Source organism: Ogataea angusta (assembly GCF_019207475.1).
Source record: "Ogataea angusta isolate 61-244 chromosome Unknown 61-244_NODE_9_length_489604_cov_89.567313, whole genome shotgun sequence".
NCBI lineage: Eukaryota > Fungi > Ascomycota > Pichiomycetes > Pichiales > Pichiaceae > Ogataea > Ogataea angusta.
The window spans coordinates 61,622-85,820 of NW_025065223.1; the positions used below are offsets into that span (position 1 = coordinate 61,622).

The 24,199-nt window shown below is 51.6% G+C and overlaps 18 protein-coding genes across 18 annotated transcripts; 10 read left to right on the forward strand and 8 right to left on the reverse strand.

The window, feature by feature from the left end:
• Nucleotides 1-3: 3 nt before the first annotated feature.
• KL928_004188 (uncharacterized protein) lies at nucleotides 4-927 on the reverse strand (the record flags this gene model as incomplete). The annotated part of the gene is made up of 1 exon (XM_043204858.1): nucleotides 4-927. One exon carries the CDS (start codon nucleotides 925-927, stop codon nucleotides 4-6), a length of 924 nt encoding a protein of 307 aa, XP_043058255.1.
• A 49-nt stretch (nucleotides 928-976) lies between these two features.
• KL928_004189 (uncharacterized protein) lies at nucleotides 977-1,480 on the reverse strand (the record flags this gene model as incomplete). The annotated part of the gene is made up of 1 exon (XM_043204859.1): nucleotides 977-1,480. One exon carries the CDS (start codon nucleotides 1,478-1,480, stop codon nucleotides 977-979), a length of 504 nt encoding a protein of 167 aa, XP_043058256.1.
• Nucleotides 1,481-1,627: 147 nt separating this feature from the next.
• KL928_004190 (uncharacterized protein) lies at nucleotides 1,628-3,103 on the forward strand (the record flags this gene model as incomplete). Its single annotated transcript, XM_043204861.1, has 1 exon — nucleotides 1,628-3,103. One exon carries the CDS (start codon nucleotides 1,628-1,630, stop codon nucleotides 3,101-3,103), a length of 1,476 nt encoding a protein of 491 aa, XP_043058257.1.
• Nucleotides 3,104-3,388: 285 nt separating this feature from the next.
• KL928_004191 (uncharacterized protein) lies at nucleotides 3,389-4,522 on the forward strand (the record flags this gene model as incomplete). The annotated part of the gene is made up of 1 exon (XM_043204862.1): nucleotides 3,389-4,522. One exon carries the CDS (start codon nucleotides 3,389-3,391, stop codon nucleotides 4,520-4,522), a length of 1,134 nt encoding a protein of 377 aa, XP_043058258.1.
• Nucleotides 4,523-4,524: 2 nt separating this feature from the next.
• Nucleotides 4,525-5,442, reverse strand: KL928_004192 (uncharacterized protein; the record flags this gene model as incomplete). The annotated part of the gene is made up of 1 exon (XM_043204863.1): nucleotides 4,525-5,442. The coding sequence occupies one exon, from the start codon at nucleotides 5,440-5,442 to the stop codon at nucleotides 4,525-4,527; it is 918 nt and encodes a 305-aa protein (XP_043058259.1).
• Nucleotides 5,443-5,634: 192 nt separating this feature from the next.
• Nucleotides 5,635-6,879, forward strand: KL928_004193 (uncharacterized protein; the record flags this gene model as incomplete). The annotated part of the gene is made up of 1 exon (XM_043204864.1): nucleotides 5,635-6,879. One exon carries the CDS (start codon nucleotides 5,635-5,637, stop codon nucleotides 6,877-6,879), a length of 1,245 nt encoding a protein of 414 aa, XP_043058260.1.
• Nucleotides 6,880-6,919: 40 nt separating this feature from the next.
• Nucleotides 6,920-9,052, reverse strand: KL928_004194 (uncharacterized protein; the record flags this gene model as incomplete). Its single annotated transcript, XM_043204865.1, has 1 exon — nucleotides 6,920-9,052. The coding sequence occupies one exon, from the start codon at nucleotides 9,050-9,052 to the stop codon at nucleotides 6,920-6,922; it is 2,133 nt and encodes a 710-aa protein (XP_043058261.1).
• A 612-nt stretch (nucleotides 9,053-9,664) lies between these two features.
• On the forward strand, nucleotides 9,665-11,032 carry KL928_004195 (uncharacterized protein; the record flags this gene model as incomplete). The annotated part of the gene is made up of 1 exon (XM_043204866.1): nucleotides 9,665-11,032. One exon carries the CDS (start codon nucleotides 9,665-9,667, stop codon nucleotides 11,030-11,032), a length of 1,368 nt encoding a protein of 455 aa, XP_043058262.1.
• Nucleotides 11,033-11,231: 199 nt separating this feature from the next.
• Nucleotides 11,232-11,864, forward strand: KL928_004196 (uncharacterized protein; the record flags this gene model as incomplete). The annotated part of the gene is made up of 1 exon (XM_043204867.1): nucleotides 11,232-11,864. The coding sequence occupies one exon, from the start codon at nucleotides 11,232-11,234 to the stop codon at nucleotides 11,862-11,864; it is 633 nt and encodes a 210-aa protein (XP_043058263.1).
• An 83-nt stretch (nucleotides 11,865-11,947) lies between these two features.
• On the reverse strand, nucleotides 11,948-12,889 carry KL928_004197 (uncharacterized protein; the record flags this gene model as incomplete). Its single annotated transcript, XM_043204868.1, has 1 exon — nucleotides 11,948-12,889. The coding sequence occupies one exon, from the start codon at nucleotides 12,887-12,889 to the stop codon at nucleotides 11,948-11,950; it is 942 nt and encodes a 313-aa protein (XP_043058264.1).
• Nucleotides 12,890-13,160: 271 nt separating this feature from the next.
• KL928_004198 (uncharacterized protein) lies at nucleotides 13,161-14,243 on the reverse strand (the record flags this gene model as incomplete). Its single annotated transcript, XM_043204869.1, has 1 exon — nucleotides 13,161-14,243. The coding sequence occupies one exon, from the start codon at nucleotides 14,241-14,243 to the stop codon at nucleotides 13,161-13,163; it is 1,083 nt and encodes a 360-aa protein (XP_043058265.1).
• Nucleotides 14,244-14,304: 61 nt separating this feature from the next.
• KL928_004199 (uncharacterized protein) lies at nucleotides 14,305-15,381 on the forward strand (the record flags this gene model as incomplete). The annotated part of the gene is made up of 1 exon (XM_043204870.1): nucleotides 14,305-15,381. The coding sequence occupies one exon, from the start codon at nucleotides 14,305-14,307 to the stop codon at nucleotides 15,379-15,381; it is 1,077 nt and encodes a 358-aa protein (XP_043058266.1).
• Nucleotides 15,382-15,495: 114 nt separating this feature from the next.
• KL928_004200 (uncharacterized protein) lies at nucleotides 15,496-17,076 on the forward strand (the record flags this gene model as incomplete). Its single annotated transcript, XM_043204873.1, has 1 exon — nucleotides 15,496-17,076. One exon carries the CDS (start codon nucleotides 15,496-15,498, stop codon nucleotides 17,074-17,076), a length of 1,581 nt encoding a protein of 526 aa, XP_043058267.1.
• Nucleotides 17,077-17,534: 458 nt separating this feature from the next.
• On the forward strand, nucleotides 17,535-18,785 carry KL928_004201 (uncharacterized protein; the record flags this gene model as incomplete). Its single annotated transcript, XM_043204874.1, has 1 exon — nucleotides 17,535-18,785. The coding sequence occupies one exon, from the start codon at nucleotides 17,535-17,537 to the stop codon at nucleotides 18,783-18,785; it is 1,251 nt and encodes a 416-aa protein (XP_043058268.1).
• Nucleotides 18,786-18,807: 22 nt separating this feature from the next.
• On the reverse strand, nucleotides 18,808-20,148 carry KL928_004202 (uncharacterized protein; the record flags this gene model as incomplete). The annotated part of the gene is made up of 1 exon (XM_043204875.1): nucleotides 18,808-20,148. One exon carries the CDS (start codon nucleotides 20,146-20,148, stop codon nucleotides 18,808-18,810), a length of 1,341 nt encoding a protein of 446 aa, XP_043058269.1.
• A 156-nt stretch (nucleotides 20,149-20,304) lies between these two features.
• KL928_004203 (uncharacterized protein) lies at nucleotides 20,305-21,640 on the forward strand (the record flags this gene model as incomplete). The annotated part of the gene is made up of 2 exons (XM_043204876.1): nucleotides 20,305-20,382; nucleotides 20,444-21,640. 2 exons carry the CDS (start codon nucleotides 20,305-20,307, stop codon nucleotides 21,638-21,640), a joined length of 1,275 nt encoding a protein of 424 aa, XP_043058270.1.
• Nucleotides 21,641-21,842: 202 nt separating this feature from the next.
• Nucleotides 21,843-23,276, forward strand: KL928_004204 (uncharacterized protein; the record flags this gene model as incomplete). Its single annotated transcript, XM_043204877.1, has 1 exon — nucleotides 21,843-23,276. The coding sequence occupies one exon, from the start codon at nucleotides 21,843-21,845 to the stop codon at nucleotides 23,274-23,276; it is 1,434 nt and encodes a 477-aa protein (XP_043058271.1).
• A 13-nt stretch (nucleotides 23,277-23,289) lies between these two features.
• Nucleotides 23,290-24,138, reverse strand: KL928_004205 (uncharacterized protein; the record flags this gene model as incomplete). The annotated part of the gene is made up of 1 exon (XM_043204878.1): nucleotides 23,290-24,138. The coding sequence occupies one exon, from the start codon at nucleotides 24,136-24,138 to the stop codon at nucleotides 23,290-23,292; it is 849 nt and encodes a 282-aa protein (XP_043058272.1).
• Nucleotides 24,139-24,199: the final 61 nt, after the last annotated feature.

Consider the following 24,199-nt stretch of genomic DNA (forward strand, 5'->3'; position numbering starts at 1 on the left):
ATATCAGAAAATATTTTCAAGCACCTTCTTCAGCTTACCGCTCTCTGTATTCTTGGTATCCTTCTGCGACGCATCGGCTCCCGCTCTATTCGTAGTAACAGACCGCTGGGCATACACGCGTTGAACAGCGGGCTCAGGGTTCTTCTTCCGTTTCTTGATGTTTTCAATCATCTTCGAAGTTTCCACATTCTTAATGAAGTTTTTGTTTATTCTGTGCGCTTGAGAAAGTTCGGATTGCATCTTACTCTCTCTGATCTCAATCTCTCTATTCAAAGCTTCCGTCAGATCATGCCACTTGAAGCCCTTGAGATATTTGATGTTCATAATGTCATCATAGTAGAAATTACCTTTCTTTCCTCCTAGCTTGTTCCCGTTCAAGGTTTCTGCCGCGAGTTTAGCGTCGTTCTTATTCTCAAACTCACACCAGCCCTCCACAAACTTCTTTTTCTTGTTTCCCCCAGTCTTCACCCTCGTCTTGTAAACCTTGGGGTCCTCAGGCTTGAGATACAGCCTCCCCACTTTTCCGAACCGTTGCAAAACATGTCTGAGTTTTGCGGGCTTCATGTATGGAGGAATAGTCGAAAGATACACCACCCCGCTACGCTTGATCTTCTTCTGTTCTTTGGCTAGTTGTTCCGGAGTCAGTTGCTTGAGCTTCTTGGCGCTCTGTTCCATTTCTTTGCGTGCCTCCTGCACGTGCTTCTCGAACTCGACGTCATAGTCGTCTTCTTCCTCGCTGTCGCTGGCCTGGAACCGATCTTTTATCACCTTTTTCTGATTTCCGGGATAATCGTTGGAATCGCTAGCATTTTCCTCGTCGTTGTCCTCGTTTTCATCAGAGAAGTCACTGTTCTCTTGTTCTGTATCTCTGTTTCTCCACTCATCATTGCTTTCACTTTCGTCATCAGAAAGCCCTCGCTTAACCATGGCTACGAATTATTTTCCTATTGATAAAAAAAATTTAGTTTATATTTACTTACGATATTTTAAGGCTTGAAAGCCCACCGAATTTGACGACCATCTCAACAGCACAAGCACCCCAATCTTCGCCGTGGTTGTGCATCACGCCAGGGATCAGGCCAGCACGAGCCTCTGCTTGCTCCTCCGTGAGACATGTCAAAACGCCGAAGATCACCGGCTTTCCAATCTTGAATTGGAGGTCCATAAGAGCATGCGACACAGAATCGCAAATATACTCAAAATGCATGGTGGAACCCTTGATCAAACATCCAATTGGAATAACAACGTCGACATTGTGCTTTTCGAACATTGCCACGGTGGCCAATGGAAGCTCGTAAGAGCCGGGGACAGACTCGATGATGATGTCTGTCTCCCCGACACCGCACTCGAGAAGCTTGTTCTTGGCACCAAGAACGAGATTGTCGATGATTTTTCTATTCCACCGGGCATGAACAATACCCACGCGGATGCCTTTACCGTTGTACTTTTGATCGACTTCGCCCAATCCTCCAACGGCCATTTTTGACAGTGTTCCTAAAATGAGATGTTAAATTGACGGTCGAGCATTTTTACTATATGCGATATATTATGTTTTGGTAGCACAGCCGTATATTTTGTAAATTGGTACGCGAAAACCAAGATTTCTCTCCGATTTTGTCTTGCCGTCATGCTTTCGAGTGTCTCATTGAGCCGCAAGAGAAAGCTTTCGGACCCTCCGCACTCTTCCTCCGAGCCCAAGAAACAGCTGCTTCCAACTGTTGCCTCGCTGTACAATCTGGATCCCGCTGCTACTGGCCCCCAGCAAATCGAGCTTCGGAGAAAAGTCTGCCTTCGAGTGGGTCGGTCCAAGAAAAACGATATTGTTCTCGCTCCGGCGGACTGTTCAACGCATCACTGTGAAATCGGTGTGAGCCACCTCAATGGAAAAGACATAATCTATCTCAAGGACCTCAGCTCGAACGGCACCTTTGTGAACGGACTTCTCGTTGGTAAGGACAATACCTGTCTGATTCGATCTGGGGACAAGATTTCTTTTGCTGCTGAATGCCACTATATTTTGAAGTACCAGGCAAGTTTTACCGTCAAGAGCGCACGAAGGCCTGGAACTGGCTCCTTCTACGATAGCTACGTGATTGGTGAGCTGCTGGGGTGCGGGCATTATGCGCAGGTCAAAGAGTGCGTTCGGAGAAGCACGGGAGAATCCTGTGCGGTCAAGATCTTCAATCCAACTCGCAAAGACGCCAGTTGGGCCACCTCGCTAAATAGGGAGCTGGACATCCTCATGAAGATCGACCATCCGAACATCGTTCGATCGTACGAAACGTTTGTGGAACCGTATGACGCCAATACCATGACCACATACTTGGTGTTGGAGAAAGTGAATGGCGGCGAGCTCTTCAACAGAATCGTGTCCAAGGGCAAGCTTCGCCAGAACGAGACAAAAGCACTCATGAGCCAGTTGGTGAAAGGCCTTGAGTACCTCCACTCGCTGGACATTGCACACAGGGACCTGAAGCCGGAGAATATTCTTTTGGACATAACACTCAAAAAGCACGACTCCGACAAGCAGACAGGGCCTTGGGACTCTCACGAGCTTGATGTCAAGGTGAAAATTGCAGATTTCGGCCTCGCCAAGTTCATTGGAGCAACAAAGTTTACCAACACGCTCTGCGGGACGCCCGCATACGTTGCGCCTGAGGTGCTCGTGAACTCGACGGAGCGCAAATACACCAAAGCCGTCGATATGTGGTCCATTGGGGTGCTGATATACGTGTGTCTTTGCGGTTTTCCTCCCTTCAGCGAGGAGCTGGGCCCACCGTCGATGCGGCAGCAGATCATCGAGGGTAGGTACGCTTTTTACTCGCCGTACTGGGACGATATCGAGGACTCTGCCCTCGACTTGATCTCGCGACTTCTGGTTGTGGATGCCACCAAGAGACTCGAAGTCTCCAAAGCGTCCAAGCATGTTTGGTTCAATGAGGTGCGACCGAAGACGGATGTGATGCAAACAGCATTCAAGGGCAGCAGAGCACCGGTCACACGAGGCTACTCCAACCCAATAATGCTGGCAGAACGCGTCAAAAGCTCGCTCGGCGACGACACCCTTGCACGCGCCTACAGTGCAGATGTCGACATGGCTTAATATGAAGATAAAAACTAAGCATGATGCGAAATGGGTTGATTCCAAAGGCTGAACACCCGGATACTCGCTAAACTTTTCACTTCAATACGCAAGGTGCCGTCGTGAGGATAAGTTGGTGCTACTTCAAAGGTGCTGCTTCCATTTTATATGATAATATAAACCTACAGAGACTACCATAATCTATTACCTAAGCCAGCCTAAGATTCGCTAATCACCCCGGGGTATTTCGTAACGAAAAAAAGTTGTAGAGATAGAGATCTCTAGATGATTAGATTAAATACGTCTATGAAGGGCATTAGGCATTTTCATCGGTCGGCTGCCGTCCTGTCCGATTTCACCCATGTGGTGATCGGCGCCGGTGTTGTTGGTTTGGCTGTGGGTGCCGAATTGGCCAAAAGAGAGTCGAACAATGTGCTAGTGGTAGAAAAGCATGCGCATCACGGACAAGAGACCTCTTCCCGAAACTCTGAAGTGATCCATGCAGGTCTGTACTATCCCGACGAGTCTCTCAAGACCAAATTGTGTATCGAGGGCAAAGATATGATATACGACGCTGCAAAGTTCGGAGTCGAGTCTTCAAACTGTGGCAAATGGGTTGTGGCTCAGGACGACGCTCAATTGGAGTATCTTCATCAGTTGCACGAGAAGTCCAAGAAAATTGGTGTTCCAACGGAGTTTGTGTCGCTGGAAAAAGCCAGACAACAGGAACCATTGATTCGTGCGAATGCGGGCATTCTGTACTCTCCAACCACGGGAATTGTTTCTGCACATTCTCTGATGGACTATCTTCTTGCCGAGCTGGAAAACCGCGGAGGCATGCTGATGACGTCGACGGAGGTGACGGGCATAGACGTAGATGGCGGGTACAAGCTGACCACAATTTCTGGGGACGAGGAGTTTCCGATCAGAGCAGACGTGGTGATTAATAGTGCAGGCCTATATTCTCCCGGAATCGCCAACCTTCTGCTTCCTAAAGAAAGACACTATACTCCATACTATGCAAAGGGAAACTACTTTGCGTATTCCCACAACCCTGGCATTCAGAGACTTGTGTATCCGTGTCCAACTCCAAATATTGCAACCTTGGGCACTCATTTGACTTTGGATCTGGGAGGACAGCTCAGATTTGGCCCAGACCTGGAATGGGTCGACAGGCCAGACGATTTCAAGCCAAACGAGGCAAACCTCGACTCGGTCCACGAGGAAGTGTCTAAATATTTCCCTGGAGTGAAGCGTGAAAATTTGAGTGCTAGCTACAGCGGCATCCGTCCGAAACTGATCCCTCCAGGAACCAAGAATCTTCATGATTTTGTGATTGAAGAGACGTTCCCCGGTTTCGTTAATCTCGTTGGAATAGAGAGTCCCGGACTCACCGCCAGCATGGCAATTGGCAAACATGTGTACAACATGATTGGATAGATTCAAGATTTTTTCGGTAAATGTTCTGGCTCTGTCGGCTCTGGAGACTCTGTGAAGTAGCCATGCAAAAGACAGGCCTCTGTATTGAGTCTGTTGTTTGGGTTCAATGCTAACATGCCGCACATCAGGTCCAGCGCGGACTCTGTAGCGGCTGGAAACCTGTTTCTCAGTTCCTGTCGCGAAGGCTCTGGATAGACTGTGAGATTGTTGTAGTTCGGAAGGTGGGACACACCTGGCCAGTTTTCTTCGGTTGGGGTTCCCAAGGCCTGGAAAGTAACAACCAGCTGGTCTGCGTCGTCCTTACCGGGTAGATATGGCGTTCTCAACATCAGTTCGGCAAATATAATCCCAACAGCCCAGATATCCACTGCCGGGGAATAATGTTGAGCTCCAAAGAGAAGCTCTGGCCCTCGGTACCATCTGGTGACCACGTTGGAGGTGAGTTTCTCATTGGGCATCCCAAGAGACCTGGCAAGACCAAAATCTGCTATTTTCACGTAACCTTCGGGCGAGATTAGTAAATTGTTCGGCTTCAGATCGCGATGGAGTATTCCGTTTCTGTGGCAATGGTGCAACCCTCGCAAGGTCATCAGCATCCAGGATTTTATGTCTGCCGGGACAATCATCAGCTTCTTATCGTTGATGATCATCTCAAGATCCGAGGGAAGAAACTCCAAAATCAAGTTGAGGTTTTTCTCCTTGTCTGCAAAAACGTCAACCAGTTCAATGATATTTTGGTGCTTCAATTCCTGGAGATACTTCATCTCTCTGATGGCTGACATATCAAGCCCATCTTTGAATGTACCCGTTTTGATCTCTTTGATGGCTATATCTCGACCTGTTGCAATTTGTTTCCCTAGGTAAACAACGGCATAGGTACCTTCGCCTACCTTTTTTTCCTTGGTGTACGCGGTAGACATCGAAGGCAGAATTAATGAAAATTACATATATTCTATATAAAGAAAAAAATAAAAAAAGATCTAGATAATAATCATCATTTGTTCTCACCCGTCGTCGTCAAAGATATTAACCATACAAAAATATTGCCACAGACACCAGGATTTGCATTATCCTGAATAGAACTGTTTTTTCGACCAAGTGAACAGTACACCATGTCATTTTCGAACGACAGGCAGTGCTTTCTGGTTCTACTTAGCTTGCTTAGCTACGGGGCTCAGGGCGTTCCGATAACTCTCGAGGACCAGCCCGACAATATACCGTCAGACCTCGTTGTTCTGTTGGGAATGGCGATCGGGTTTTTTGGTGTATTCGTCATATCACTAATCGTCTATTGTCTACAGAGGTTGCTGCGAAGAGGCATACGACTGACACACGAGTTCCCAGGGTCCTTGGACGACGCTGCTCAGGAGGCGGAGGAAGATAGACGCGCGCTAGACGAGCTTCCTCCTAACGAACAGGAACTATATTTCCAGGCCAAGGATTTCCTGAAACTGAATCCAGTGAACAACCAGGAGCTGACACTATCGCAAAACTTAATTATACAGGAGAAAGGAGTGTCAGCATGGGAGTTTCGACCTCATATTGAATGCCAAGAATTCATTCGCGTGGTGGACAAGACCGAGATCGAATTCTTGAATACAGGGCAAGAGCTGTCCATTCAGACGAACTTTCCCATACCAAAAGAAAACGAAGTGTACTATTTTGAGACCAAGATTTATGAACTACCTAGTCCAGAAGATACATTAATATCGATTGGAGTCGCCACTTCTCCATACCCATACTTCCGCCTTCCAGGTCGCAACCGAATTTCGGCGTCATACGATTCAACAGGCCACAGACGCTATAATGACCCTTTCCCGCTGAAAGACACCGTCTTCCCTACTCTCGAACACGGAGATGTAATTGGATGTGGCATCAAAATAGCGTCGCGGACTGTTTTCTGGACGCGAAACGGCAAGAAATTGTCGGAGTCGAAGATAGGAGGCCATATCAAGCTCCCGAAAAATCTACAACTATATCCTACAGCTGGCTCGAACAACAAGTGCGCGCTTCATGTGAACGTTGGACAGGCAGGATATGTTTTCATAGAGGCAAACGTCAAAAAATGGGGATTCGGCCCGCTCGAAGGCAACGAGATTCCTCCGCCGCTATACACAAAATTCAATAAGGACGTTTTATTGGAAAGCAGTGACTTTGACCTCAACGATCTCAGTTTGCGAAACGGCGATTTTCCACCAGATTTCTGGGACGCTGTGGACGGCTCTTCTGAGTTCAACGACGTTGAAGAGAACATTACACTACACACTATGGGAGAAGACGAACGTTCGGAATATGCGCTATCGGAGCAGGAGGAGGCCCCTAATAGTCCTCCTCTATACGATGAAGTGTCTCGGTAAGTGATGTATGCATTTATACAGTCTATATTAATGATACCTATCAAGAGCATGACCATTCAGCGTAAACGTGCCAGGAATCGTTGTTGAGAACTACAAGTCTCCATAATCCGGGCTCATTCAGACGCTTGGTGAGCTCAAAAGCGCCATTTTGATATTGCAAGAGATGGAAAGTGCCAGAGGGAGATATTAGGTTGCACTTGATTGTGCTATTAGTGGAAAGCACCTGGAATTTATATGGTGAATTATGGGTCAGGTTAAATGTCTGTGGCTGCTTGATGTACAGATCAAAGTCTAGATGAGCGTTGTTGTCGTTTTTCTTCACCCATTCTATTGGCTTGTATTTTCCCTTGTGAGAGCAGGGCAAAGAAAGAACCATGGAGAAGTCTGCTCCTGGACGCGAAGTTGAGCGAGCATAGACGCAGATGAAGCCCAACGAGCACCTAGGAGGCATTGCAGCCTTGATCTTCGCCAGTCTCTTGTCTCTTTTCATGTATATCTGTACCAGGGCTTCCCCTTGGACATCATTATCGTACGACCTGACAATGGCGCGAACGTCAATCTTCTTTGGGACTTCAAGGTCGAACTCAATCAGTTCCAAGTCCGTCAGACGGAACAGTGAGTGGTTGAACTTGTAAAGACTAAGTTTGTGATGCAAAAAGCCAGAATATAATGGAGGCAGCGCCATCTGGACTAGGGGATCCAGCGGAGGCACGATATGCTGTTGGTCTGCGTGCATTGGAACGTGGGTGTAGAGCAGATCCAAAGGCTTGGTGAGGAAGTAAAACTCGGAGTTCTGCTGGAGCGACAGTGGCTCAATCAGATTGAGCTCGTCGTTTATTGGATTGGTGTGGTTTCCGAGAGCAACGTCGATAAAGCGGTATTCACCTTCCACCAGCACCGAGATCCAAGTGTGGTTGAGCACAAGGTTGCTGTCGAGTAGTTGCAACGGTTTTTTGAATTTTCCCAGTATTATCTCCATCTCGAGATCCAGATGCGATGCCATGATATAGAACATCCATGTGAGCTGGTGGCCGGTGCATCTTTTTCTGTGGATTATGTCTGAAAACAGGGCTTCTGACGGCGACACTTTGGCACTGAGCTTTTCTTGTGTTTCTATTATCTCGAACCTGGTGGTGAGGTAGACGTAGATGGCTTTGAGTTGCTCGAGGGCAGTTGGCAATTTGGGAACTATGCGGTTTTTCACAATCTCTCTTGGCCCTATGAATCGATCGTCCGGCAGCTCTGCCACGAGCTCGTCGACGTGGTCCAAGTCGGTCTCGTCAATTATGGATGGAGAGGAGTAGGACAGCTTCTCGTTGACGTTCAAGCTCGAAATCGCCTTTTGAGGCTGCAAAATCAGGTCGGGCTCTTCCTGAACAACACGGGATTTTCTGCTGGCTCTGTCGCGGCCAGTCAGAGTTTGCGTCCTCGCCAGGCCGTCGTCGGTGTTTGTCTCTTTTATCGTGAGCTCCTCGAGCTTATCGAGACTCGTGCTGAAAATCTGGTCGTCTAACGAAGGCTCGACGGACTTTTTACCCAGAAATCTCCTGAAAAATTTCGGGTGCTTGGCATTGGGGCCCTTTTCCAGCATCGAGCTCACCAGGTCCTGTCTGTCGCTGTCCGACATGCTGGCGTGCATTTTTGCTTCCTTATGGCGCATAAATGAGCCCGCCGAGGTGGCAGAAAAATCCGAATGTCCAAAATATGACGACCGTTCCGTGTCCGTAGATAAGGTGGACGAGTCGAGGATCCGCTGCGTATACGACGACGTGAACAGTTTGTTGTACGTGGAGTACTGGTGTTTTGGCGGCGGCGGTGGGCTCTCGTCGTAGTTCGTGACGTCCGTGGGAACAGATACGGAAGAGCCTAGTTTCAGGCTGCTGGACGAGGCGGACGGGGTGAGTCTGAGAGACTTGGAGGAGCTCGACTCCTTCAGCTCCAGCAGGCTCTTTCGCGACCCAGACTCCTTGATCTGCAGCACCTGGATGAACTTGGTCGGGAATCTTCCAGCAAGTTTGCTTCTAAGTGAGACCCCGTAGCACCATTGGCCGTCTGAGGACGTTTTGGACACCTCGATGATATCTCCTTCGATGAACCCGAGATCTTTCTCCTTGTTGTTGCCGCCCCAACTCCAAATGGCTTTGGCTTTGAACGGTGGAGAAGGAAGGGTCATGCTAAGCGCTGCGCAGGAACAAAAATTGGATAGAAGAATAATTTAGACAACCAGCCTCCAGATCATTAGTTATCCATTTTGGGAAAGAGAAAAATACTCAACGATAAAAAGAGAGCAGCCGTAAGGACGGACACGAAACTCGCAATTGTGATGAGAGTGGGATAAGTTTAAAGCGATTGAAGGGTTTATGGATTGAATTAGTGTAGGTTATGCCGGTGGATTCATTGCCTACCACTTGACGGTCCTGAAATTAATAACTGGGTGTATTAAATATTTGTGAGTGATCCATAAAATGTACAGCAAACGCTGGAGCTGCTGTTGAGCACCACACCACGGTGCGTTATCCCACGGCAAATATAGCCCGCTGTTGTCTGGCCCTACCTGCAAATATAATTGTTGCCTGAATTCTGTACCAATACGAACATGTCGCGGAAAGTCTGCCTTTTCTGCCACTTTTGTATTTTTTTTCTCACGAGACATGTCAAGCAAACAGCTAGACATAATGATCGATTCGATGTAAGTTGACGCGTCTGCGTGCTAACCCACAGCCTGCTGTCTAGAGAATACCACTCCCTAGCCCCAGAGGAGATTATCAACCACAAGACCACAGGGATGAAGAGCCGACTGAAATTCTCTGACGATTCCCATCGGGAGAAGGTGTGGTCACCGGAAATGATGTTCTACTACATGAACCTGCTTTTGGACGAGTACAACACAGGAACGCGATTTGTGCTTTTTAAATCACGCGACAGCTATGGCCCAAAAACCAGACATCCGGAGCTCACGTTCCACCCCTTTCTGTGGGCAGGAGACTGGCACCTGGCGGTTGGGTTCCACGAAATCCGGAAAATTGTTTTAATTGACTGTTCTGAGCTGCAGACAGAGTCTGACGCCGGATTTCCCCTGCGATCTGTGCTGAAAATTGAGGATTTCGTGATCTATTTTGGCCACAAGGTCAACAAGTCCACTCTCAAAACACCGTACAGAATCACAAACTTTATTGAGCCTCTGTGTCCAATCAACGCAATCAACCTGCTCTCGCTTGTTTTCACGTTTTGTGTTTCGCCTACACACCTGAAAGAAATGTTTATTTCCCCAAATCCTGAGCTGCGGACCTTCGATGTGTCTGAGTTTTACGAGGAAATCAAAAACTTTGATCGCTTTGGCAATGCCCGACAAATCCTGGGCAACTCGTTGATGAACAAGCTGGTGGAGAAGAGCCAGACGATTCCGGAGCCGGACCCCGTGATTGTCGCGAAATTTGATCCGCAAACTGCCGATTTCAGCAAGTACTTCCCTATAAAGACGGCCAAACATTTTTTGGAGAGCATCAACGCCCGTGCCGACCAGCTGCCAGAGGACGCCGACGTCTTCGACGAGGTGGTGGAGATGATCGAGAGCTGGTGTCACGTGGAAAACCATACTGGTTTCGACAACTGGAGCATGCTTTTCAGAGAAATTACTGTCGGCTACTATAATTCAAGGAGCAAAATTCATTTCGACGAAGAAGAGTTCCAGGAGGTGCTTTTGAGCGCAGACCACCGGAGCCAGGTGTTTCCGCTTGTGCTGGAAAACGGCTCCAGCTACTTGATCAACACAGACCGGACAGAAGACCAATTGGTCGTCAACGTGCTAGAAATATCATTCAGGTCACGGGGAGCAAAAGATGTGTGCAAACCCTTTGCAGTGCGGCGTCTGATAGAAATGTATGGCTGGCACAACCGCAGATTGGTGAACAAGATCAACATGGATAAGTATTCCGTCCAGGGTTCGAAGCTGTACCATGTTTTATCCGGCTTCATCTATTTTATTCACTATTTTATCTACCACGGCAAATTTGACGTGCATTTCAAACCAGATCAAATGGATATTGACAGCCACAGCATTGTATTTCAGTCCTTGATGCATAAGATTGTCGCGAACGACAAGGCAGGAGTTATTGAAGATTACGCAAGGCTGATCAAATATATAGAAGTGTAATAATATAAGGAAGAAAAGAATACCAGAGCTCGTGATATACGGCCAGCTAGCAAAACAGAGCGTACCGACAGTATGGCCGAGTGGTTAAGGCGTTTGACTCGAATTCCTGTTCGTGCCATCAAATGGACTTTGTCCGCACAGGTTCAAATCCTGTTGCTGTCGAAATTTTTTTCTTTGGGTGATCAAATATTTTTTTATTATGACGCGTGGTGTTCTAATTGCCATAGAAGGGTTGGATCGTACCGGCAAGACCACGCAAACGTCGCGTCTGCTAGAGAGACTTGACAAGCATGGTGTGGACGCAACGCTTATCAAATTTCCTGAACGGACCACCCCAATTGGGAAGATAATTAACTCATATCTTACAGACAAAGCGTTCGAGCTCAGCGACCAGTCTGCGCATCTCTTGTTCAGCGCCAATAGATGGGAGCTCGCCGAGAAAATTAGAAACCTTCTGCAGAGCGGAAGAACAGTGGTATTGGATAGATACGTCTACTCGGGAGTGGCATATTCTTCTGCCAAAGGACTCCCGTTTGACTGGTGTTTAAGTCCAGACATTGGGCTTCCCAAACCAGATATTGTGCTTTTTATGAAATTCGAGCACGAAGAGAATGTCACTAGAGAAGGTTTTGGAGAGGAACGTTATGAGGTGGCAGAGTTCCAGCAGAAAGTAAGGACCCAGTTTGAGAAATTCCAGAACGAGGATAATTGGAAGACGATTTACGTGGACAACAAGAGCATAGAAGAGGTGGGGGAGATTATATGGGCGGAATACGAAGCGATAGCCAGCAGAGAGCGCAAAGCATTGCAGAAGTTCACCAAGCTAGAATAAAAATTGTAATCAATATAAACGCAAAAGTCTGTCAAATAATACACAATAAAAAAAACACCAGGAGCAGAACTGATGGAGCCGCTTTATATGAAGGACAAGTTGGCGTAAAGAGCAACAAAGGTGGTAAAGAAGTCACCGATGAGAACCCAGTTGCCAAAGTAGTTTCTCAGAAGAAGAGTGCTCGTAAGCAGGTAGTGCTTGAAGAGCTTAGCAGCGTATTCAACAGAGTAGTTCCTGAAGGAGAACTGGAACACAAGCTCGTCCTTGATGTCGTGTCCGCTGACCTCGGTCTTGAACAGTATCAGACCAAACAGCAATTTGGCAAGCGCGAAAATGAATGGGTCGTACTCAAAGTTGTACGTGAAGTTAACGTAGTAGGAGGTGAGTTTCGGAGCTCCGTAGGAAACAAGAAGCCATAAAAGGACAGTGGACCAGAAGTTTGCATCAAGGAAGTGCGTGAGGTCGGTGACTGGAGTCTTGAGAACTGCTGCTGGGAGGTTGCTCTTCACAATTTGCGGCACAAAGCGAATATCGCCGAGAGCAACTGACTTGGCAAAGTGCAGATACAAGTAGATGAACTCTCCAACGACGGTGAAGTCGTTGATGGTGAACGGGTCGCTGAGGTAGTCTCTAAGCTCGTAGTTCTTCTCGGCAATGTAGTCTGCTATTTCGTACAGAGTATCGTTGTCGATGTAGTCGAGAATCTTGTCGAGGGTGGATGGCTCCAGGTCGAAGTCGTCATCAGAGTCGTATTCATCGGAGTCGTCGATATCTATAATTTCAGCATCGTCAGATTCGTCGTCATTGTCTTCGTCGTCGTCGTTCTCATTTTCGGCCTCCTGCTTGACACTGACAACGTAGTCGTAGTATTCGTGGTCCTTGTCGTACTTGTCGGCATTCTCCAGGAAATGGTCCGTCAGCCTGTCAACAAGCGCCTGTTTCACCTTGCACGACTTGATGTTGACATCTAGGTCTCTGGCAATTTCCTCAAGCTGGGCCTTTGTTTTCTTGCTCAATAAACTCATGGCTGCAATCTTAGACAAATTAGGGATGTAGAACTCTCAGAGAATACGGTTTTAGTAGTCGATGTCCAATTGAATACTCTTCAGCTAGCAGGTGTTTTCAAAAATCTTTATAGACTAGAAAATAAACACTTTTGGCCTTGTTTACTAATTTATTATCCTTTCTTGTTTTTAAGTTCGACGTTACATTTTTTGAAACCGCAGACGACGACCTGTGTTTATCTATTACCGGATTTGGAGAAATTTCGAGTTCCTGGCAGGTGTAGAGATTTTACTAGCGTTTCCTCAGCTTCACTTTGCAATCGTCGCAGTACCACTCGCCACGCGGCAGCTCTTTCAGGCCCGTGCACGGCAGATGGAACCACTCGCGCTCGCAGCTCTCGCCGTCGCATCCCACCATCTCTCCGTACGAGACCTGCTGACAGTAGCAATACACAGGTTCTGCGTCGTACGGAGACGTGGCTGCTGACTCGGACTTGGCAGCAGAAACAGGCGTAGGCACGGGTGTCGGCGTCGAGCCGCCGGTGGTGTTTGTGTACTCGTCCTTGACCCGCTTCTCCTTTTTCGGCTTTGACGTTTTCACCCGTCTGGACTCGTCGACCGAGGCGGGCAAAGGTTTCCGTTTCTTGGAGCTGAGCGCGTGTGTGACTGCCGCGTCGAGATGGTCGCCGTCCTTTCTGTCCCTCTTCACCTTTTTCGACGGGTTCGCGTACGACGGCGTCCCGTTCGACGGGATAGGCGTGTTCCTTGCGCTCTCGTCCTCCACCTCTGTTTCTGTGCGGGACGCCTTCTTGGCAGCAAGTGCCTCTCTGCGGCTCTCGCTGCGCTGCGATTGTGCGCTCTTGTGTTCTGTCACCTTCATGCACGGATGTATCAACGGCCCGATTCTGACTCTCTCGGGGATCTCGTTCTCCAGCACAATCTCGTAGTTCTGGTTTATTCTGTTCACATGTTTTGCGACAGTGTCGCACGCTATGGTGGCGACATGCATTTTCTCCTCGAGACACGGCATGAGGTCCTTGATCAGGTCCTTGATTTTCTCCAGCAGAAGCTCTCTTTTCGGGTGCGTCCGTTTCATCTGGAGAAACCGTGTGATGTAGGCCTTCAAATACGGGATCGTGTGCACGCACTTGGCGTCGATCTCCCGCAGAAGCGTGAAATATCGTATCAGGTCGCACGGGAACGCTTCTAGGGCGTCCGTTATCTCGTTCAGCCCAGGACAGATGTCCGCGACCTGGGGCTTGCTGATGGGCTTCTGCTGTTGCAGTCGCACGAACCCGGCCTCGTGTCTGTCCCGGCTGGCGCGGTCGACGAGTCGCTGAGACTTCGTTCGCGGGGCGTACTCGTAGGACGTCATCAACAAGAGAAATTAAATAAAATAAAAAAATGTTACCCTCTTAATATTTATCCTCAAGGCAATGGCGACGACACCGTCCAATTGGAACGAATTCAGAAGCGACACCTTCACCACGCCGTCGCCAGAAATGCTCGCGACGGTCCTCCACGCATCCACGGGGGACTCCGTGTACAACGAAGACGAGGACACGCTTGCTTTGCAGAGACAGGTGTGTGAGCTCACAGGCCACGAAGCGGGGCTCTACTGTGTTTCTGGAACCCTCTCGAACCAGATAGCCATCCGGAGTCATCTCAACCGGCCTCCGCACTCGGTTCTGTGCGATTACCGGTCGCACATATTCGTCCACGAGGCCGCGGGACTCGCCACACTGTCGCAGGCGATGGTGACGACGGTTATCCCTGCCAATGGGCTGTATTTGACACTGGAGGACGTTCAGCGCCACTACATCCCGGACGATGGCGACATCCACAGTGCGCCGACCCGCGTCGTGTCGCTCGAGAACACACTGCACGGCCTGGTGTTCCCTATAGACGAGATCCGTCGCATCAGCAAATGGTGTCGTGCGAACAGCATTGCGATCCACTGCGACGGGGCGCGGATCTGGGACGCGGCGGTCGCAAGCGGCGTGTCGCTCGCAGAGAACGGAGAGCTGTTTGACTCGATCTCGCTGTGTCTGTCGAAGACGCTCGGTGCGCCGATCGGCAGCGTTCTGGTCGGCTCTGAGAGTCTGATTCGGGTTGCAAACCACTTCAAAAAACAGAACGGCGGCGGAATTCGCCAGGCAGGACCGCTGGCACGCATGGGCTCGTACGCACTGACACACAACTTGGGCAAGCTGAAGACCGCGCACGAATACGCTGCCGAGGTGGGCAGGTACGCCGAGGAGCTGGGGCTCGTGCTGCAGATCCCCGTGCAGACCAATTTCGTGTTCCTGGACCCTGAGAAGAGCAAGATCGACCCGCAGTGGATCCGTGAGGTCGGCCAGAAACACAACGTCAAGCTTGCGTCGTTCCGCTTCGCGTTCAGTTTCCAGAACACGCGAGAGGCCGTGGACGCGGTGAAGGCCGTGCTGAGGGACCTGCACACGCTGGCGCAGCAGCAGCCGTACACCAGCACGACCGGCCACAGATTTTACTGAAAAGTGCACTGCTGCTCGCTTATCTCTACACTCTTGCCCTTTTGGGCACACCGAGTACAGGGCCGGAAAATTTTTTAAATGAAATAAATAATTGACAATTAATTATTTTATTTCATGGCTCCCACAGTTGAACAGGTCAGCGAGGTGTTCAACACGATTCTCGTGTTGGACTTTGGCTCGCAGTACTCGCACTTGATCATCAGACGTCTAAGAGAGTTCAACGTTTACGCCGAGATGCTGCCGTGCACCCAGAAGATCAGCGAGCTGCCTTTCAAGCCTGTTGGTGTGATTTTGTCTGGCGGTCCGTTTTCCGTGTACGAGGACGGCGCGCCGCACGTCGACCACGATGTGTTTAAGCTGAACGTGCCTATTTTGGGCATTTGCTACGGAATGCAGGAGCTGGCCTGGATCAACGGCAAGGGCGTGGGTCGCGGCGAGAAGAGAGAGTACGGCCCAGCCACCTTGACCGTGGTGGACCCCACATGTCCGCTGTTTGAGGGAGTGGACCACTCGCAGGTGTGGATGTCGCACCACGACAAGTTGCAGTCGCTTCCGACCGGGTTCAAGACGGTGGCTACGTCCGGCAACTCTCCGTTTGCGGGCGTCGCGCACGAGGAAAAGCCGATTTTCGGTATCCAGTTCCATCCTGAGGTGACACACTCTCTGCAGGGCAAGACGCTGCTCAAGAACTTTGCCGTCAAGATCTGCAAGGCGTCGCAGAACTGGACGATGGCCAACTTCATCGAGACGGAGATCAAGCGCATCCGGACGCTGGTTGGCCCTTCGGCCGAGGTCATTGGCGCTGTTTCCGGCGGTGTGGACTCGACTGTCGGCGCCAAGATCATGAAGGAGGCCATTGGCGACAGATTCCACGCCATTTACGTCGACAACGGGCTTATGAGAAAAAACGAGACGGTCCAGGTGAAAAAGACGCTGGACGAGGGGCTGGGCATCAACCTGACCGTCGTCGACGCGTCGGAGCAGTTCCTCGACAACCTCAAGGGCGTCACCGACCCGGAGAAGAAGAGAAAGATCATCGGAAACACCTTCATCCACGTCTTTGAGAAAGTGGCCTCCGAAATCAAGCCTAAAGACGGCTCCCAGATCGAGTATCTGCTACAGGGAACGCTCTATCCCGACGTGATCGAGTCGATCTCGTTCAAAGGCCCTTCGCAGACCATCAAGACCCACCACAACGTGGGCGGCCTGCTGGAAGACATGAAACTCAAGCTGATCGAGCCGCTCAGAGAGTTGTTCAAAGATGAGGTCAGAGACCTGGGCAAGCTCATGGGCATCCCAGAAGACCTCGTCTGGAGACACCCGTTCCCGGGCCCGGGTCTCGGCATTAGAGTGCTGGGCGAGGTGACGCCGGAGCAGGTGAAAATCGCTAGAGAGGCCGACTACATCTTCATTGAGGAGATCAGAAAGGCCGGGCTATACAGAAACATCTCGCAGGCGTTTGCGGCGCTGCTGCCGGTGAAGTCGGTCGGCGTGATGGGCGACCAGAGAACGTACGAGCAGGTGATTGCGCTGCGGGCCATCGAGACGACCGACTTCATGACGGCCGACTGGTACGTGTTCGACGCCAAGTTCCTGAAAAACGTCGCGTCGAGAATCGTGAACGAGGTCGACGGCGTCGCCAGAGTCACGTACGACATCACCTCCAAGCCGCCCGCCACGGTCGAGTGGGAGTAAGAGAAACTAGGTATCCATTAATTCACTCCTGGTTCGTACAACGACGCTGCTGACGTAATCCCCGTCGTGGGACAGCGAGACGAGAAAGCGTTCGCGTCTAGTGTAGGAATCGCAGGCCACGTGCGGCCGTCCGTTCGCGAGGTTGTACTTGTACCAGTGGCGCATGGCAAAGGCGGCCTGGTCGGGCGCGTCGAGCGTCTTGTAGAGCGCCTCCTTAACACACCACGAGTGCGCGAGCGCGCGCGTGCACGTGTCGAGCTGGCTCTGTTTGCACGCGCGCACAAACTCGGGCAGCTCGCGGTCCGGGTGGAGCACGCGCGCGGCGAGCCGGAGCACGTGTGGCGACGCGAGGCCGTGGCGGGCCAGGATGGCCGCAAACCGCCCGATGCGGTGCAGGTCTGTGCCCACGGAAATGACACTCATAAAAAAAAATAAAAAAAAAAAAATATTATTTTTTCATGCGCCAGGAAACTGCCGTTCTTGTTTCCAAACTCTGCACGGTGGTCATTGCCCATTACCTTTTGAGCACGCTCCTGCCCCACACGCGTGTGCCTACTATTGTGAGCGCTGTCCTTGCCAGCTCTGCGATCTCGCAATCCCCCATGTTCCTGCGTCTGAGACAGCGTCTTGCCTCTCTGGCCGCTGGTCCGGCCGCCGTGTCCCAGGACCGGTCTCGCTCGCAGCTGTTGCGCGCCGTCAACGAGATGCGCCAGTACCTTGCGCGCGGCAAGGCCTGGAACGAGAAGAAGCGCCAATTGTACAAAACCATGTCCTGGAGACAGCAGAAGATCGTTGCGCAGACGGGCTACCAGGCCAAGATGAACAAGGTCGACGCGACGCTGGCCGAAAACTACAAGCTGCTGCAGGACTGCGTGGCCCGCACAGTGCGCAATCACAACATCTCGACGCTCGAGCTCAAGCTGGCCGCCGACCAGGCCAGACTCAGCCCGCAAACAGACCACCACAAAGTGATCGAGGGCCTGTGCCACTTTGCACGTGACTGGTCGCCCGCGTTCGACCGCGAGGTCGTGCCGATCCTCGACTACGTCAGGACGCAGCTCGCGCGGCTGGACCTCGCCAAAACCACCGTGGTGGTGCCCGGCTCGGGACTCGGCCGCGTCGCGCACGAAATCGCCCAGCTGGGCGCCAGGGAGGTCGTCTCCGTGGAGTACTCGTGGTACATGCTGCTGCTGAACGAGTTTGTGTACGCAGACAGCCCCAGACGCTACCAGGTGTACCCGTACATGCACAACTACTCGAACCACGTGGCGACACAGAACCAGTTCCGCGCGGTCGAGCTGCGGCAGCGCGCCAAACCGGCCAACCTCAGCGTGCAGCAGGGCGACTTCACCAGCTTCACGGCCGCACGGCTTCGCAGCGAGCCGCATCACGTGGCCATAGTCACGTGCTTCTTCCTTGACACGGCGGAGAACCTGATGGACTATTTCGACGCTGTGGCGCGCGTGGCGGACGCGGCGCGCGGCGACGTGCTGTGGGTCAACGTGGGGCCGCTCAAGTACGGCACGGCGGCGAAAGCAGAGCTGTCGCACGAGGAGATCCGCAAGCTGCGCAGCGTCTGCGGGTGGCAGCTCGTGGACGAGCGCCCCAGGCCGGAGCTCCTGGGCTATCTGACCGACACGGAGGGTCTGTGGCAGGGCTACTACGGCGTGACCATGTGGACGTGCAAGCGGGCCCCCGAAAATATGTAAATAATCAACAGCATCTATGTATCTAGTTACGCAGCTTGTCGGACTTGAGCTCGTTGATCTGCAGCTTCTTGTCGGTTCCGCCCGAAAGCAGGCCGATTTCCGCGTTCCAGTCGACGGCCAGCACCTTGGCATGCTCGCCGCTCTCTCTGTCGATGGTGTAGATGCTCTTGTTGGCGCGGATGTCCCAGATCTTGGCGGTGCCGTCGTGCGACCCGGACACCAGAGTGTACTCGTTGTCTGTGGTGGCCAGCGACACAACAAAGTTCTTGTGGCCCACCAGCTGGGTGCTGGTGACCTTCTCTGCGCGCGGGTCGTGGAGGTTGATGTGTCTGGCGGCGGAGCCCGTGGCCAGCAGCCCGACACGGGGCAGAGCCACCAGGCTGAGCAGCGCAAAGTTGGTGTGTCTGGTGTCGACGCAGCGCGCCGTGACGAGGTCCCATGTTCTCACTGTGTGGTCCTGCGACGCCGAGTACGCGACGGAGTCGTCCTTGTCGAAACAGACGGCCTCGACGGGGCCCTGGTGTGCGTCCAAGATCGCGAGTGGAGCCTTGCGTCGGATCGACGCGTCGCCGACCGCGAGCTTGAGACGTTTGCGCGACGCCGACGACAGGCTGTTCTGTGCGCCCTGCTCCATCGGCTGGGTCGTTTGCATCTCCTTGGCGTTCGTCGACCACAGAGCCAGGCTGCGGTCGTACGACGCCGACAGAATGCGCGTGTTGCGCACGGCCAGCGCTGCTACCACGTCGTTGTGGTACTCCAGAATGGCGCTGGTGCGCCCGTTCTGGGTGTCCTTGTCGAGGTCCTCGTCGCCGACGACGCCGGCCTTCCACAGCCGCAGCGAGCGGTCCATGCCGGCGGAAACGAACCGCGACGGACTGATGAACTTGACGGCCTTGACGGCGGCCTGGTGGCCCACCAGCTGGGTCTCGACCTTGCCGGAGGCGTTGTAGATCCGCACAACGCCGTCGTACGAGCCCGTGAGGATTTTTGGCGCGGTGCGCACCTCCCCTTCGGGGCCAGCAAGACTCATGGACCCGACAGAGTCGATCGCAGAGACCCAGTCGTCGTTGTTGAAGCTGGCGAGAAATTGCGGCGGCAGCACGGCGCGCGTATACTCAATGTCCAGGAAATGCTCGCTCGACAGCCCATTGGCCACCAGGTAGTCCTCGACGCTACCTTTGAGCAGAGTGCCGTCGATCAGGAAGTCAAACGGCACCGGCTGCTCCAGCCCGACCAGGTGGTTCACGATCTCCGACAGACCGTACCGTTTGAGCGAGATCGGCACAAACACCGGGTTGCCCGGACAGTGGAGCGACTCGTCCTCGTCTCTCGTGAAGAAGCGGACCTTTATCTGCGAAGCCATTAAATAAGTTTTTTTTTTTTTTCAGATTTTTTTAAAATTAATTTTGTAAAGCCGCAGGTCGTGCACAAAACTCCAACGGCAGTGGGAAACTGAACCAAACAATCTGAAGAATATAAGAGAATTCTTTTCCTACCTTCTCTTTCTTCTTGAGCAGACATGGTTTCCGTCCCGTTTCTCACGTCTGCGCCCGGAAAGGTTATCATTTTCGGCGAACACTCCGCCGTGTACCACAAGGTAGGTTGCAGGGCGGATCGAGGCTTGTCTTCGGCCTTCACTCAGATCATACTAACTCCAGCCCGCCATTGCCGCAGCCCTGTCCCTTAGAACGTATCTTCTGGCATCCAGAGACAACGACAACACCGACACGCTGTTTCTGGAATTTCCGGATATCCAGTTCAGCTACAAATGGGCGACCAGCGACCTGCCGTGGCACCTCTTTGACGAACACTCGCGCGAAAGACAGCCGCCGGCCGACGAGGAGCTGAACCCGGAGCTCGTGGACGCGCTGAACTCGCTGCTGTCCAAGATCGACTCGCGCATCCAGTACAGCGCCGCGTTCATGTTCCTGTACCTGCTGGTGTCGCTGTGCGAGGAGAAAGACGTGGCAGGACTTACGTTTACGGTTCGGTCCACGCTGCCCGTGGGCGCCGGGCTTGGATCGTCCGCGTCGGTGTCTGTGTGCTTTGCGAGCGCGTTCTGCTACCTGGGAGGCCACATCCAGGAGCCTACGCTGAAGGCAGACGACGTCACCGTCAAGGACTCGGAGCAGTGTCTGTTGATCGACGCGTGGGCTCTCATGGGAGAAAAATGCAGCCACGGCAACCCGAGTGGCATCGACAACGCAGTGGCCACGCACGGAGGAGCCGTGATGTTCCAGCGAATGGAGTCCTCGGTGCCGAGTATCCGCACCTCGATGCGCAACCTGCCGCCGCTGAACTTGCTTCTCACCAACACCAAAACCCCGCGCAGCACCGCTGCTTTGGTGGCCAACGTCTCAAAGATAGTGACCGAGTTCCCCAAACCGTCTGGACTGATTCTGGAAACGATGGAGGCCATCGCAAGAGAGGCATACACACTGATGCTCCGGCCGTTCCTGGACAAACAGTCCAAAGACAGACTCATGGAGCTCATCCGACTGAATCACGGGCTGCTTGTGTCGCTTGGCGTGTCGCACCCGAATCTAGAAAGGGTCAAATTATGGAGTGACGAGCTACAGATCGGACAAACAAAACTCACGGGTGCTGGTGGGGGCGGCTGCGCAATCACGCTCATTGACGATGATGCCGCAACGCCCGAAAAATTGCAGCAGCTGGAAGAGAAGTATAATCAGGCCGGGTTCGAGACCTTCAAGACCACGCTGGGAGGCAAAGGTGTGGGGCTGCTGACGGAGATTACCACAATCACGTCGGAGAAACTTTGCCGCCTGCATAATAGAAACGAAATAGAGGCCGCTGTCGGCTGTTCAGCCCTCCCACAATGGCGATACTGGTAAACAAACAAGGTTTTGGTCACGTGCACTAATTCTTTTATCAGTAGCGATGTCGCCTTATCCAGACGCCACAGTTGGCAGATACTGCATCAAAACTCCGCTATGCATTGCATGTGGCTAATCAGGCCAAGAAAAAAAAAAGAATCAAAAAAAAGGAATATCTCATAAATTGAAAAGGTTCCCAACAATCTCTTCCCATCCAAACATGTCTTCAGTTACAACAAAACCCACCAGATGGTACCACTGGTTTGAGCCAGGCACAGACCCCAGAGAGAAGATTCTGATCTGGAAACTGGATTTCTTCATCCTGTCTTACTCCATGATGGCCTATTTCCTGAAGTACCTTGATCAGACCAACATTTCCAACACCTACATCTCTGGAATGCAAAAGGATCTGGGCTTCACAAGTAACGAGCTCTCGTGGTTTAACACCTATTACAACATCGGAGTCTGCATCGGGTCCATCCCAGCTGTCTTGCTTGCTGGTTACTTCCGCCCCAGAATTTATCTCCCCACTCTCGACCTACTGTGGTCTCTCTGTGTTTTATTTATTTACCTGGCCAAAAACGCAGAAACCATCTACGCTCTGAGATTCTTGATCGGTCTGTTTGAGTCGTCCTGTAACCCAGGAACGCACTACATGATTGGATGCTGGTATAAGAAGCGTGAGATTATGAGACGGTCGAACTTTTTCGTTCTGGCTGGTATCATTGGCCAGGCCACCTCTTCCTACATTCAGTCGGGTCTGCAGTCCACGATGGACGGCAAGCGTGGTCTAGCCGCCTGGCAATGGATGTTTATCATCGACGCTCTTATCGGAGCCCCAGTCATCATCTACGGATACCTGTTTTTGCCTGACTATCCTCACAACACCACCGCCTTCTATCTCAACGATTGGGAAAGAAACCGTGCCAAGGAAAGACTGGTCGAAGACGGAAGAGTGTCCAAGAAGATCATTTTCTCTTTGAAAGAAATCAAGCCTGTGCTCCTTTCTTGGCAACTCTGGGCTTTCTGCATCGGCTACTGTTTCTGGACGCTTACTGCGGGATCGTACATGTTGCAATTTTTCGAGTTGTACCTCAAGTGGCTCAAGATCTATTCCATCAGCTATATCAACAACTTCCCAACCATCATCTCCGGTGTCAATCTGGTGACAATGCTGTCGACCGGTGTTATTTGCGATTTGACCGGAAACAGAAATTGGGTGTGTGTGGGAGTCGGTTTGATTCTTTTGGCCTCATTTTTGATCACCGCTAAGGGTCCTCTGGACAACATCCCGCTTCGTAAGGCCGGATACATTTTGAGCGGAGTGTACGGTTGTTACACGCCAATCCTCACTGGTTGGTGTAATGTTGCGTGCGGGAAAAACCCGATCTTGCGTGCAGTCACGATTCCTGCCATGATTGTGGTCGGCCAGGCCGTGGTGACTCCTTTCCAGCAGCACCTGTTCCCGTCGAGTGAGGCCCCAGTGTACGGATCCACGCACGGGTTCTACTACTGCATAGGGTTCACGTGTGCCCTGCTTTTGTGGACCGGATTTGTCATTCCTGCTTTGGAGATATGGAGCGCTAGAAAAGAGGATAAGGAGTCGAAGGTCGAGGAGGAGCCAATTCCAGAGAAAGAGTTCGAGATGCTCTAATTAATATACACTTTTATTTACTCGATATGAAACTTAATATTTCAGCGATAACTTGTTGCGGTTTCTCCCGGTGCACGCTGTGGTTCGCGTTGGGGACCACAACCAGCTTGGAGTTTGGAATGAGGCTGCAAATGATCTTGCTTTGCGAGGGCGGGCAAATCCAGTCCTTTTCTCCGACAATCACGAGTGTCGGAGTTTGCAACAATAGAAGCTTGTCTCTGTAGTCAAAATATTTCTCCGACTCTGCATATAAATCGTTGTGGCTCTGAGCCCGATAAACGGTGTTTAGGCATGCCGTTAGTCCCACATCTGGATTATACGACTCTGAGTACAATGGGCCCAATGCAAACATAACCAGTTGCATCTCGAGGTCGCTCTCAAATCGGCCGAACACTTTTTTCAGCATATCAAGCGAAACACACGGGTGCTGAGGCAACCGCTCGCGGAGCACCTCGAAAGCCTCAGACTCGTGGTGGTGAGAAGCTGCCGTCCCGCGGAGAACAAGATAACTGAGCGTGGAGGGATACGTAATTGCGTACTGCTGGGCTAGGAACCCGCCAAAGCTCCCGCCTATGACTATAACCTTGCCCTCTTTGCCCACGAAATGCTCTCTCACGGCCTCGATGTCGTCCACAATCTGTGCAAACGTAAAGGGAGGAGTGAACGAGGAGTGCCCGTGGCCTCGGAAGTCGAAGCTGACCACTTTGTAACCGTAATCTGCTAGTTTGGAGTACACCTCGAAATCACCTGATTTACTCCCAAATCCACGGCCTCCGTGCAAAGTAATCACCAGAGGACCTTCCCCTTTGGTGAAGTAAGCGAGCCTTGCCCCGTTCACCTTGACAAACTGTTCAGTCATCATTGATGCGAATTAAACTTTGTTCTCAAAAACTTCATCCGCCACAAAAAAAAGTTCCACGACC